The sequence below is a fragment of the Pantherophis guttatus genome, chromosome 1, assembly GCF_059756535.1.
Source record: "Pantherophis guttatus breed Tessera chromosome 1, ASM5975653v1, whole genome shotgun sequence".
NCBI lineage: Eukaryota > Metazoa > Chordata > Lepidosauria > Squamata > Colubridae > Pantherophis > Pantherophis guttatus.
The window spans coordinates 245,260,313-245,275,480 of NC_142063.1; the positions used below are offsets into that span (position 1 = coordinate 245,260,313).

Here is a 15,168-nt window from a genome sequence, read left to right on the forward strand (position 1 = left end):
CTCCTATTTTCAGATTCCTGAAAGTATAGAAAAATTAAGATTGCATGAGAAGATTTCTGTTCACATGACATAACTTTTTCCTAAGATCCCTTGTGTATCTTATCAGATGATAAATATGCAAGTGTCTATAGCCAGAAAGTCCTCCATAGATCAATTGTTAAGCTAAGAAGATAATATTGTTAAATAAAAATTGAAGTTGTTAAACATTCCGACAATTTTGCAGCCATTGTAGTTTCCCATCTACTTTTATCAAAATCTGGATATCTTAATAATTCAGTTGTATTGTTTCTGTGTCCTTTTTGTGGGTACTTTTACGTATTTATTATAAGGACTGCTATAAGATTAGATTGGTGGAATATGTAGTCTAATGTTGATAATAATTTTGTAAATTTCAAATTATTATGTTACATGTGCTAATTTTTAAAAGTAACCTTTAATGATAAAATATATTTGAAACAAAAAAAAATGCTGTCCATCCATCCATCCTCCAAAACTGAATGTTCCTTAGGACTGAAATAATTTAACTTATTCATGTAATTACTAAATACTAAAAGTGTGACAATATTTTTGGAAACAAGAGAAGTACTAAAAGTCCAGTCTAGTCAAGGTTTGAAAATGCATTACTTCCTCATGTGTACCTCATGAGTGAAACTAAATATTCAATTCTAAAAAATGATGTTTCTGTTGGTGAAATATTTGCCATTATGCAGAAGGTGTATGACACATCACTGGAGAGACACAGAGAAAAAAAAAATTAACTAAAATAACTCCACTTAGTGTTTGAAAGAGGAATGTAATGAAATCTGTTTGCTGTGCTAGCTGTCTCCAGATTGGGCTGTAATTACACCACACAAGGAAGAAAGGTAGCTGAGTCTCAATCTGGATCATTTATGTAAACTCAGCCTTCTTGTCAACGATGTTCTCAGATTGCAAGCATGCAAACCACAAAAATCATCTCCTATGAACAAAATAGAGACAGTGTCTGATTGCAGGCTTCTGATATACCATGTATTCTCTCTGTAATTGGACTTTAACATTTGACACAGTAAGGTTAAAACACTTCTTATACATCCATTCAGGGAATGAAATCCTGTACGGAGGGAAGAGAGGAAGAACTATCACTTAATCCTTTATGATAGGGAATTGAAGCAGAAATTGATTTAACATTTGTCAAAAATGAAAACCGAGAAAAATTTCTGGGTAAATGTAAGGAAATACGGTATTTGTTTTTGACCGATATAGAAAAAGCAAACACAGTTTAAAGCTCCATTTTTTTAATCAGAATTATACACAAACAGAACAGAATTTCACAAAACAATTCAACATCACAGTAAATGCTTTCCATACTTACACCGTTCTTTCAGCAACCTGTTTAAACGTGAATAAGTTACAAGGTTGTTTTATATTTCAGGGCGCACAGAAAGTGCTACAGAAACATTTCAAGTAGTTAGATTTAAAAAAAAAACTCGTTCCTTTCTGCCAATTCATCAAGCCGCTTTTGGTGTTGATAAATTGCTACATTAATTCTACTTTTAAGCACCCCGCTTAAAAACGTGCTTAAAAACCACTGCTGCCAACACCTGCAGCTTCATGGCCCCCTCTGTCTTCTCTTCTGCAGGAAAACCACAGGCCACCATGCTGGCGCCATCCCTGACTATGTCCAATCAATAAGGACTTATTTCCTGTCCATTTGCTGAGGTCACAGAAGCTTGTGTCATTAATTATTTCTACCAGTGCAGCCTCAAGTGTGCTTCTGGCATGACAACTGAAAACTGTTTGACCTTTTTTTCCCTAATTTTGTTTGCAGCAGTTCCGAAGGAGACGTGTTCATTTGGGAATGTAGTGAATGGTACAGAAACACTTTTTTTAAAAAAGCCACAAATGCATTTGGACTAGTAGTGACAGATCTGACTTTTGCAATCACCTGTTCTGTTCGGCTTGTTTCCGCAAATGAACAGCAGTTTCCCCCCCCAATTCTACATTATGAAAATCTTGTCACAGCATAAACAATGTTTTCTAAGGCAGATCTGGCCTCAGAGGGAGGGAAACATTCTAGAGCTTCCAGTGCGCTGTTTCCATGGCAACGACATAGGTCAATAGCTGAAGTCACACCTTTGCTAGCCTTGATTGCATCTTGCAACTGTGAGAAAACACATGCAGAATATTATCAGCTTGGACAGAAATAACTCTATGCAGAATGTTTAAGAAGACATTATGGATTTTGTAGTTTCATGAACTGGGTTTCAAAGCCATATTTAACTATATTACTTAAATTATATTGGTATCTTCGAATCAATGAAACAGTTTAATTGATTTAAATTAGTCCATCATTTACAGATAAGTACAGATATTAAGCCATTTTATTACAGTTACAACATAACTGCCATAAAAAACTTGCAAAGATTCATCTGTGTGATGTGTAATTAACTAGAAAGAATAAAACAAAGTACCCTGTATTTAATGAATACATGAATATACATTTTGAATTAAATTTCACTACCAGCAAGTACATTACTATACTATAATTTTCATGCTGCACATTCCAATACAGTGTGTATTGTACTATTTACACATTTTTTTCAATTTAAAGTGGATACAGATTTCAGAATACATTTTCCAGGATGGTAACGATGATCAAACCTCTTTTCTCTGGAGTACATTTTTTTTTCTACACTGAGACCTCAATAAGATTAATCAAGAACCAGAAATAATGTACATACACTTCAGTTCTTGGGAATATTCCACCAAATAATTTTTATTTTATATTAAGGGCAATCATGGAGGTCTTTGGGTTGATCTTGCACACTGTGCAATTTTTTTTGAAACTTTGATTGGTAAAAGTATTTCATTATGAACAATTAAACAATCCTGCAGGCACCTTAGAGGTTAAATATAACTTCTATCTTATGGCACAAGGTTTCTGAATCCTAAATTGTAATCAATGAAAACTTTTTCCATAATAAGTAACTTAATATTTACAATGCCAAAACACTGGCATTTTCACAGCAAAAGTTTAATACATCTATTTCTCTGAAAAAAATTCTAAAAACTAAAGAAATGATATTAAAAAGTCACAACAATAAATGAGTAACAGTTTTTTCTTGGATTTAAGGATACATCCAGATGTTTCAGACTATAACTGTCACTTTAGTCAATACTCAAAATATTTGAGAGCTGTAGTTTGAAACATAAGATGGTACCAGCTTGCCTACCCTAAGTTAATACTCTTGGATCACAAATTCAACTAGAAAATATGAAGCATATGTTTAATAATGTAGCTGGATTAAACGGTATTTGAAGTGTTGGAATCTGCAACACTTATATGAGCTTCTGTTTCTGCAAAAGAGAAAAGGGAACCTTCATCCTGAATGGAAAAAAAACATTGCTTTCCTACTAACATTTCAACTTCATGAGAAACACAAACAACAAGCCTTTTCTATCATTGCTTTTTTTTAAAAAAAATATATAATATTATTAAAGAAATGTTAAAGAATAAAAACAATACGAATTTTGAAAGGGAAAAGTAAGGAAAGTAATGAATAAAAAAGTGAAAAGAAATACAGCAAAAAAGGAAGGGAAGGGAAGGGAAGGGAAGGGAAGGGAAGGGAAGGGAAGGAAAGGAAAGGAAAGGAAAGGAAAGGAAAGGAAAGGAAAGGAAAGGAAAGGAAAGGAAAGGAAAGGAAAGGAAAGGAAAGGAAAGGAAAGGAAAGGAAAAAAGGAACAAGGAAAGGGGGAAAAGTTCCGGTCTTCTCAGCAGCAGTTGTAAGTACATTTATGTTTTATTCTCTCTCCATAAAGTTACAAAATAGCCTCCTTGTTTCCATTGTTTACCCTTTCTAATTATTAAACCCATAAATCACAAGTTCATTTTTTCTTCCTTCAGCAAAAAAGTCCAATTGCTAATAAATGTTAATTATTGCCTTTCTTTAGTCAAGTCAATTTTGCCATCTCTGCTAATCTGGTTATCTTTACCAGCCATTCCTCCATTGTGGGTATTTCAGAGCATTTCCATTTTTGTGCCTACAATAATTTCACCAAAGTTATCATACACAAGAACAATCTTCCAAACTCTTTTCTTATTGACTATCCATTAGTACCAACAAGAACAGTTCTGGTTTCAACTGAATATTGATCTTCAAAATTCTTTATATCATTCTATGTATCTGAACCCCACATTTTATGACTTTTTTACAAATCCACCAAGCATGATAAAATGATCCTTCATGTTCTCTACATTCCAACATAAATTTGAAGTACCGTTACACATTCTATTTGTTCTAATACATCATTTTATAAAAGTTCTCTTTTATAACACAATGTACGTTTCAGCCTTTTCAGCAACATATTAGCCCATTTTATTAGACTCTTTCACTTGTTCTTCTTCTGTTTCAAAGTTCAACAGATATATAAATTTTAGCAGTTACACGTTCATTTGCACATGGTTCAGTTTCAAATTCTGTTTTGTGCTGTTCAATTCCAAATGTTATCTACCGAAAATCTTTCTCTTAACTGTGCATAGCAAAACCACTGAAAACTAAATCCCTCTGCAGTCAATTGATCTCTTGATTTCATTTTACATCCTCCATCCTTTAGGAACATCTGATTGTGAAGCAGACCTAACAGAGGTACGAATAGCACTTGATCAAAGCTTTTTATTTTTGCCTTCTATTTTAAGCTGTTCCACTGAATTTTTATTACCTTTCAATTTTATTGTCATTATTTGTGTGCTTAACTTTGTAACATTTTTCACTGCTCTAATTCTCTGAGAAAAAGCGCCTTAAAATACCAACATAACTTCAAATAAATAAAGATGGAATAGAGAGAATATTTATATTGTACTTTATTCCAACAATCTTAAATCAATGTCCATGATTCTATTATTCAGCTAGCCGGCTCTTTCTCATTCAGAAACCACCCATCTCCCACACAAAGTGACTCTATTTTATATATTCCCAACAATCCTATGATGATGTTTATAGCTGAGATACTGTGACTTTCCAGTACCTCTGCTAGTCACTGTTTTTCTTTCTTATTTGTTGAAGCTTTTGCATGGGTATTCCTTTTAAGTTTGTTTATACATGGTTATCATAAAGGGACAATTAGTATAAGCCACAAAGAAAAGATGCCTTATCCCTTTTTTTTAAAACCATGCCCTATTTGACATCCATTTCAAAACTTACAATACAAAAAACAAAACAAAACAAAAACCTATCATCCTGCCACATGGGCATTTAACTATTGGACATACATATAGCCTTATTTCTTTTAAAGTGAGTAAAGCCAACCATATTGTTGTACAATAAACATTTTGTACAAGTAAGAAATGGATAGTTAATACCACAAATGTGTTTTGTACTTTCAGCTATGAGCAGGCACTTGTACTTTAAAAGCAGTTGATCTTCTGTTGAAATAGGAGGGCATTTATCTCAAATGGAGCGAACAACAGGATTGAAATATCAATTTTAGGGAGGTGGTCATGTTCAGATAGAAAGGTTAGGGCCAGCCACAGATCCTGTAATTTAATGTATCTTAGAAACTTGAGATGTTCCATAATTGCTTTTTCCAAGTGTCCTTGAATTGAGATACAATGTACTTTTATCTATTTATTTATATCATGTCTAATTTTTAAATAAACCAAAATTGCTGACCTAAGTCAATAGAGTACAATAAAAATTACCTCTACAATCAACTAAAAGAGGCAGTACACATAAGTAAAACAATTACTGTATTGCTTTCTAACAGCAAATGTCTAAAGTCACATTCCTCAGAATTTTTACCTACACAGGAATGAATTACTTATATACTTTTAAGCCTTAGCAGAAGTGAAGTTTTTGCAGAAAATGGAATGTAGCACACATTGATTTGAACTTGAGATCTGGCTAATTCATCATAACATAATTCTATTTTCTCTAAGGCCCTGATTCTCCAGTTTAAGGAGCCTTTCTCCCAGACTGTATGGCCTTTTTGAAGGATTTTGTACAGTCCTTCAAGTTCTAACTTACATTAAAAAAAAAAAGCAGTGGTGTTTCATATACTCCCATGAAATCTATCAACTAATCAACAAGAATACCCTGTGCTTTAGGTAATTTGAAACAATAATTAGTTTTTCCCCTAATACCATTTCTAGTTCTAGATATTTAGCCTATTCAAGAAGTTCTTCAGTTCCAGCTAGATTGAACAAAATTATTCAAAAATTTCACACCCAACATTGAGAAAAATCTGTTGATTCTGATTAGTTTCCTATATGGAAGAGACACTGACAGAATGTTACAAGAGTCTGCCCAAACTGATAAAGCAGGAAAAAGGAATCGTTCAAACCCAGCTACCCTTGCTTTTGCAAACTCATACTGCAAAAGTGCATTCTTTATTTGGAACTTCAACCTTCTCACTGTCCCCACATCTGAATAAACTCTGCATCTACCATGTCCAGGAAAGCTACAACAGTCTCTCAAATATAAATAGAATCCCAGCCTATCCATCTTTAGAACAGAACAAAATCACAAAATAGTGCTCCAGAAGCAAGGGTTTCCTGCTCTAATTGGTGACCTGATTCTCACTCAGACCAACCATTCCCTGCTCTCTCTCGCTCTCATTTAGCTCTCAGCCTTCTTTATTGGCCACTTACATGGCATCCTATATCAAACCTCGTAACTTGCTAAAGAGAAAAGGGGGGGAAAAAAGCAAACCTAAAATTGATTTGTGGTCAAGCAACTAACTAATCTATTAAGAGTTTGCCATGCTTTTCTAATTTTGTTTTTCTCTTGTGGAGAACCTTCTGCCTCACTAAGTGCTGATATTTTGTCTACCAAGCTGTTAGCCTGAAACAAGGCCAATACAATTTGTAGCTAATAGATTTACTTTTCCTTGTTACAGTTGGAAGGTTTCCGTATTTCTTACTACAGATCTGATTGGTGTTTGTGGCTTCTCTCCTTAACCTCTTCCTCCTTTTTTAAATGGCAGCTGGACAAACATTTATTTAAAGTGCTTCATTTTATATAACTTTTTGGCTGTGCTATAATACAGCTCTTCCTGTCAAAACACAAAATTGGAAAGATACTGCCAAATATTTAACAGTTTAGCTCTTTTATTATATATAGGGAGTATAACTTTACTACAAAACTATGCCTACTGGGCTGGATCCAGATTTTACCATTAAAAAAAAAATAAAGTCTCTTTTGGGCTATAGAAAACTTTTGAGTCAATAAAGATATTCTCTCACTAAGTATAGGATATGATTTTGTTAATTTCCTTTTTTCTAGTGTGGTCTGCTGCAACACTTCCTCATGTTTCAAAGGAATTTCCACCTCCAATGAGAATGTTTCAAGGGCTCCAACAGGGAAATTAGGAAACAATCTACAGGTGATTTGTGCTGCCAAATCTGGATTCTTAATCTTTATTTGGATCACAAGGTGTGAATCTATGAAGTCTAAATGGCAAAGAAGGAAGATTCAGTAAGATTGATTTAAAAAAAATAGCCAGCTGAAGCAATTCCATAAATTACTTACAGAAATACGTTATCAAAGAAATGTATTAATATAGGAAAAGCACTGCTCCAAATCTGCTTATAGAATCAAAGCAAAGTTAGAAAATTACTTCCAAACAATTCAATTTACTTATTTGTGAAACTGAATACCGTAAAGTTTTTAATATTACTTTTAATTATGGCCTGACAGTGTAATCATATAAAAGCAAAAAAATAAAATACATGCCATTTTATCCAAGGGCCTTTCTCCATGTGCACCCAAACATGGCACAAACAGTCATCAGCAATCTTCTTATTTCTAAATCCCCATGATGCTGCCTTCATCTCATCTCCAACCGTACCTTAGGTGGTCTTAGTGTACTTACTTTAAGTAGTGCTTAAGCAGGCAACAAGTCATAGCGGTTTTACATAGCTGTAGATACAATCTGACATGCTTTCTGTGATCTGTTTTATCAGTGATGCTGTTAAGGTGACTGTAGGCCAATCAGACCAGCCTGGCATCTATTAGCCATTTTGGGCTGTTGCTGAGGACACAACCCTTCCCTTCGGCTCTCTGGGCACAGTCTTCCAAAACCATTTCAAAATAAATCCTCCCTCTTTACCTTTGGTTCTTAAGTCAATCTCAGCTTGGAGACCTGGACCCAAATACTTATCTGGTAGCTATGGTGGTGGTGATAGGATGGCTGTGTCATGGAACAGGAAAAACTTGTCCTTCTTCCTGTTGTGATCCCATTGCCCCTCTTTGTTCGTTGTTGTTTAGGATGCTTGGAAAGTGGGGTTACTGCTTTTCCGGAAGAATACTAAACATGTATTTAAACATTGATGCAAACAAAGCACCTTTTGAATCAGTATATTTTTCAAAAAAATAGCCATAATTTTTGCATGGCCAACACAGCTGGTTTGAAAAATGTCCCTGGTTGTCTTTCTCTATGAATGCAAGGGCTACACTTACATTGGGCTTTTCAAAAAGTGACTGCTTTGCACACAGGAAATAACTAACATGGAAATGGAGGTACTAACAGATCACTATTTTGAGTAATAATCAGTAATCAGTACAGATTAAGAGACTAGCGGTGCTGAAACTTTCTATTTAATCATGCAAACAAAATTTCTCCCATGAATTAAAACGCTTGCAATTCAAGCTATTGTGTAAGCCTAACCAATATTTGTTATATTTATTTACATTTAATTCCACCAGGCCATTTTCAGGAAGCCTTTGTCATTTCCTTACTTATAGCTATTACTAGTATTGTTCTTTTTCTTAATTTCTGATCAGAAGAATAGACTACATCTGAAAAGACTACATCTGCACAGGCAGTATGCAAATTTTGAGGACCTACACTTCAGCAGAGCAATTTCAAACACTGCTTCTAATGTTTTTACATTTAACCTATATCTTTTATTCCTTTTTGTTCATGGGAGTTCAAAGAATCCTCCCCTCCTGTAATAGGATATTAATCAAGGATAATTGATTTTCATATGGTCACAATTCTCTCAAATATTTGACTAGTTTTAACAGATTTAAGTATCAATAAATGGCTTCTCATAGTAGTAACTAAAGTGGGCTTTTGAAGTTGGCCAAAATCATCTACAGAAAAAGGATCCTGCAGAATACAAAGGACATATTGGCATGAAAGATCAATGGGTCTTTACATTTTTGGAGTGCAGAAACCAAGTCAGAACTTGTTAAGTTAAACAATTCTATATTATGGAAGAGGAACTTCAGCATAAGCCAAACAAGCTCTTGGGTCTTTCCTTGAACTAGCTCTGATTCAACAGAAATTACCAGGACATTTGACATGGCAGATCTAATTAAGAATCTTTATTGCACACTGGACTGAAACCAGTTAAATTAGGTGACTGCCTTCTATAAAATGTAGACAACACTTATTGCACCCTCCCAATTTAAGCCAGTACCTCTTTCTCCTGCCTTTTTCACACCTTAATGGATACCTTGCTTTGAGTTCCTCATGTTTATTGTGAGGTAGCAGTTGGTTATTGACATATTTGGCATTCCTGCCAAGAGAAACTCTAGCTCCCAATGTATCTCCCACAATAGCATCGTGTGTATCAAACTGAAAATAGATGATAGGATAGATTACAGTCTCAAGTAATCTTTACTGTGATTAACTGTGCAGAGTTAACACTTTCCCTTTCCTTTGTTTTTGTTGTGAAAACAATAGCAGGGTATTTTATAGAACAGTACAGTGTTATCATTATTAATCATAACACAGAATTTCCATCCCTTCCCCATGTGTATTTTAAATGGTAAACATGCTTCCTTCCTGCCCCACAATAAGAATTGTAAAATTGCTTCAACTTCCATCAACAAGGTTCAAACCAGACGATTAAACATTAGTATGAGATACTAATCTCATACAGTATTATTAACCCTACAGTATTAGACAGAGTTTAGATACATAAAACTGAAGCAAAGTGACAAAAGCAATAATCCTAACTAAATGTCCTTGTTAAAAGTATTATATTTCATACATTCCTATAAATGCTATCTTTGGGATGGTATATCTAACTACTATATGAAGCACATTTTGTATGTAGGACAGGAAATATTCACTCAAGGCATTCACATTACAGCTCACTTACGGTGGCCTTCTCAAAGAGTTATTTGTACTTTTCAGTGTGTGCTTACAGGAGGATATAGTTCGGATGCTGATAAGCACAGGATCAAAATTTATACAGGTAGTCCTTGACTTATGACCACATCCGAGGACAAATTTTCTGTTGCTAAGTGAAACAATTTTGAAGTGAGTTTTGCCTCAATTTTACAACCTTTCTTTCCCGTTGTTTAGTTAGTAACAAGGGTTGTTAAATGAATCTGGCTTCCCCATTTGACTTAGCTTGTCAGAAGAGTGCAAAAGGTGATCACATGACTTTGGGACACTGCAACCATCATAAATATGAGTCAGTGGCCAAGCATCTGAATTTTGATGTCATGACCATAGGGATGCTGCAACGGTTGTAAGTGTGAAAAATGGCCATAAGTCACTTTTTTTCAGTGCCATTTTTACTTTGAACAATCACAAAAAGAATTGTAAGTCAAGGACTACCTGTGTATCATCTGGCTATACTAGCAAATTCAACAAGCCAAGGCCCTTATAGAATCCACAGTTCTATTGATCCTTAAGCCTTGATAATTAGGGCTCGAACCCTTGCCTTCTGTCTGTCTCCCAGGTGCCCTTAAGTTTAGTACTCAAAGGCAAAAGCTACAATGAGAAAATAGCAGCAGGTTGATTCTACAACAACCAGATAGTCATACAAATCATCCCTTTTCTCTGGGGAATCTGGAAAATGAGAGTTTCAAATGAGACTCAGCAACATGGTTCCATCACCAAATTTTGTGAAGCAGCAGATATTTTAATACATATGTCCATTCAGGCAAGTCCAGCCTAGTGGAAGCTCTTCCTATAACTACTCTTTTGTTAACAGTTAAATTCTGGGATAAGGGACTGGCAAATATAATTGGCAGAGAATAGCGATGCATATAAGCTGAAGTTACAAGGGTTCCCCAAAACCCTTATTAGAATATAATTAGCCTAAAGGCTCTCAAATCTGATCCTAATCAGCTTTCTAAAAACAAGAACAACAATAATTGCAGCAGCAATACACAGGAGCAATAAGAAACATACTTGGATACAGGAATATTTGCTGGCTGTACACTTGATTGCTGTGCTACTTTGTAAGTGCATCAAGTTCTGAGTCTATCATGCCTGAAATCAGATTCAGCTGAAAATCCGATCCTGCCCCATTATTGCAGTTTATATACCTGTATCACACACACTGTACCGTAATTGTTATAAGCTGCTTTACGAGGCAATTTGTGATTGAAACCTGAAATGAAATACTATAATAGTAATAGCAAGGCTCATTCATATATTCCTTCAAACATAAAAGTTAACAAGTCTTTAGAATGAAGACGTATTTTAGCTGCTCACCTTGCTATAGTCTATTAAGTCTTCTTTGCCTTGAGTCTTAAATCATGTAAGAAAAACAAATAAAATTATATTATTACAAGCCTGTAAATCATAAGCTGCACAAAACTCTAAGAAAAATCTAACATGTTGTGCTAAATAGGTAAAGGTTTTCCTGTCAGTCATGTCCAACTCTAAGGCCCGGTGCTCATCTCTGTTTCTTGGCCGAGGGATCAGCGTTGTCTGAAAACAATTTCCGTGGTCATGTGAGCAGCACAGAAAGGCTATATGCCAAAGGCAAACAGAACACTGTTACCTTCCCACCAGGGGTGAAATCTAAAATTCGTTACTACTGGTTCTGTGGGCATGGCTTGGTGCTGGGGGTAATGTGACTGGGTGGACGTGGCCAACTTTTTTTTTTTTTTTTTACTTTTAAAAGCATTTTTTTTCTACAACCTTAAGAGGTTGCAGAAAAAAATGCTTTAGAAGCCTCTGACGATCAGGCAACTCAGCTGGGATCGCCAGAGGCTTTTAAAGGCATTTTTTTTTCTACAACCTCTTCGGCCAAAGAGGTTGCAGAAAAAAATGCTTTTAGAAGCCTCTGACAATCAGGCAACTCCGCTGGGATCGCCAGAGGCTTTTAAAGGGCATTTTTTTGTAGAAAAAAATGCTTTTAAAAGCCTCTGACGATCCCAGCTGAACCGCACAATCATCAGAGGGTTTTTTTTTTACTTTTAAAAGCATTTTTTCGGCTGAAGAGGTTGTAGAAAAAATGCTTTTAAAAGCAAAAAAAAAAAAGCCTCTGATGATTGCGTGGCTCAGCTGGGCATGGGGGGGGGGGGGCACAGGGATTTTTGCTATCAGTTCTCCGAACCATCCGCCGCCATCACTACCGGATTGGGCGATCCGGTCCAAACCGAGAACATTTCACCCCTGCTTCCCACCAAAGTGGTACCTATTAACCTACTCTCATTTGCATGCTTTCGAACTACTATGTGGGCCGGAGCAGAGGCAAGTAATGGAAGCTCACCCCATTGCGTGAAGCTTGGTTCTCAAACCCAGGCTATCAGTTCTCCAGGCGAGAAGCTCAGCTTCTTTAACCACTGAGTCCTCGTACCCCTGTGCTAAATAGAAAACCCATATATTTTTTTCATCAGGTTTAAGAACTCACATTTGGCTTTTCAGGTGTCTACTAGTTTCTGTTCTACTGACATCTTTCAGAGAGTGGACATGATACATGCTGCACAAAATAACTAGTTCTTTCAACTACCCCTCAAGTGGAATTCTTTCTTTTGTTTCTGAGAAAGACTGTGATGAATTTATGGATCAATGAAGCATGGCCCTTAGCCATATTCCGCATTACTTTCCTCTATGCAATTACAGTCTCATGAGAAAGAATGGGAGCAAACAAATTACACCCACCTCTGCATGTAACCCACAGTAGCAAATACAGTTCTGAAGGATCAGCCTTACATAAAGACAGAGCTTGCAATGTAGAAAATACACACTGTCAAACTTTTTGAAGGGTTCCCCAGGAAGAAAAGAAGCAAGAGAACAAGGTGGGGTGCTTTACTCTATTTTTCATTTAAACTACCCATTGAAGAAAGAGCCATGTATTAAACGACTTATATCAAGGCTTGCATTAAAATGCTTCTATTGAGATAGCTTTTGGGAAGGAACCACAATCATAAGATAAGCAATAATATCAAAGCCAGTAGGCTAACATGTGCCCAACCAGCTGTGTTTTGAATTATAATCATATATGCATGAGCAGCTCATTCCCTCTGCTTTATGCTAGAAATATTCAATTATTGTAAAACTAAAACTGTAGGGAAGGCAGGCATATTTTAAATTACATTTATTTTTGTATTTTAATAAAATTGAGTCTAACCGGATGAATTTTAAAAAGAAATTACCATAAGAATCATAGACTTTATGCACATAAACACACTCAACAGTAGCACATTTAATTTCTAGTTCTACTAAATAATAAACATGCAGAAATAGGAAAACTATTTCTCTTTATAAATTCTTATAACATTGATACCTTTTATGGAACCGAGTAGTTGGATTCAGACTCTATAACTGTGGTTAATGTTAACTATGGTTTTTTTAAAAACAAATTAATATGAGGGGATGATTATTATTTTGTAAGATGTACAAACATGGCAGTGGTGAAATCTAAAATTTGTTACTACCGGTTCTGTGAGTGTGGCTTGGTGGGTGGGTGGTAATGTGACTGGGTAGGCAAGGCCAATTTTTTTTTTACTTTTAAAACCATTTTTTAACATGTAAAACCATGTAAAAAATTGCTTTCAAAAGGTTCTGACAATCCCAGCTGAGTTGCCTGATCGTCAGAGGGTTTTTAAAAAACCCTCTGACGATCAGGCAACTCAGCTGGGATCGTCAGACCTTGGATCGTCAGAGCCATTTAAAAGAAAAAAAAGGCTCTGATGATCGCGCGGCTCAGCTGGGCATGGGGGGCAGGGGCAGGGGTTTTTGCTACCAGTTCTCCGAACTGCCCGCCGCCATCGCTACCTACTCGCCCAAGCCAGTCCGAACCGGGAGCATTTCACCCTTGAAACATAGCCACTATAGATGTAATTATTTATTTACCTCTTTAATTTGCTTAATCCAGACTTCTCTTCCAACAGACTCTTGATGGAATACTACAGGAGCAGAATTTAAGTTAAATGGCTGGGAATCATTCGAATTTCCATCAATAAATGGCTGAATATCAGCATTTAGCTGAAAGAAGGGGATTAAAATCATGAAGTTAAGAGTAGTTAACCACAGGAAATGCATTTAACAACAACTAATATTACCTGAGAATTGCAAAAAAACAGCTGATCTTTACACAGCTATTGAGATTTGATTATTCTAATATTTTAACTGAATCTTTATGTTGATGGTTTCATTTATTTGTTGTTAACATTACAGCAACTACTTGCCATACATACCATGAATAAGATGGGATGCAATTTTCTAGATAAATACATTGACAATTTCCAGGGCAGCCAAGTACCCTCTTTTGTCCCCTTTCACAGATGCTCAGGCAGCTATCATAACTCCCCAAATCTCTCTAATTCCATACTGAGCTCCCTGTAAACCTTCTGCTCACTCCTCCTATTCGCTTACATTAGTTTCCTGGGATTAGTTGGCTACTTTGACAGCTGTCTCAGTTTTAAAGGCTGTAAGTGTATCGAATCAACTTAGCACAGGGAAATGAATTCTGTGATATGCTAAATACTTCATATAAGTATTTTTTCATGCAGTTTAGTCACAAATGAACTAAATGTGTGTGTGTGCGTTTTTAAGAAACATATTATCTACAGAAAGACATGCTTCTTGGATAAGGATGCTGGCTGCTTGGCCATTCGGGAAGCTTTTAAAGAAGAGGGAAGTCATACCTTGTGACACATAGACATGTGCTTCCCATACTTAAACGCCATCTTCTGAATCCCTACAGCATGCTTTGCCAGCTCCATTGCAGCCTGGCAGCTTTTTGCCAGCAAAACACAATGAGATTGGAAAACCTGCTCTTTCCAATCTGATATTCTGATGTCGTCTGTGACAATGTTTTCCTAGAAACACAAAGAAAGATGTTACACATTCTAAAAATAATCAACAATGATAGAACAATGTAATTGTTTAATACGTGCCATTTGAAGCAATTCATTCTGCTAGTTTAACAGATAGAAATTATAGAAATAAATGGTTTTTAAAAATGTTAAGCTTCTGCGGAATATTCTCAAT

At 35.7% G+C, this 15,168-nt stretch overlaps 1 protein-coding gene across 2 annotated transcripts in view; it reads right to left on the reverse strand.

Annotated features, from left to right (window-relative positions):
* Positions 1-1,257: 1,257 nt before the first annotated feature.
* The window catches only part of PDSS2 (decaprenyl diphosphate synthase subunit 2), an 89,424-nt gene continuing 75,513 nt past the window's right edge, over positions 1,258-15,168 (reverse strand). For both annotated transcript variants that reach the window (XM_034409104.2, XM_034409105.2), the window contains 4 exons: positions 14,823-14,996; positions 14,029-14,160; positions 11,437-11,472; positions 1,258-2,140 (listed from right to left, as the gene is read on the reverse strand). In XM_034409104.2, the coding sequence (XP_034264995.1) occupies positions 1,982-2,140; positions 11,437-11,472; positions 14,029-14,160; positions 14,823-14,996 (501 nt within the window). In that variant the 3' untranslated portion in view covers positions 1,258-1,981. The remainder of the gene's footprint in view (positions 2,141-11,436; positions 11,473-14,028; positions 14,161-14,822; positions 14,997-15,168) is intronic.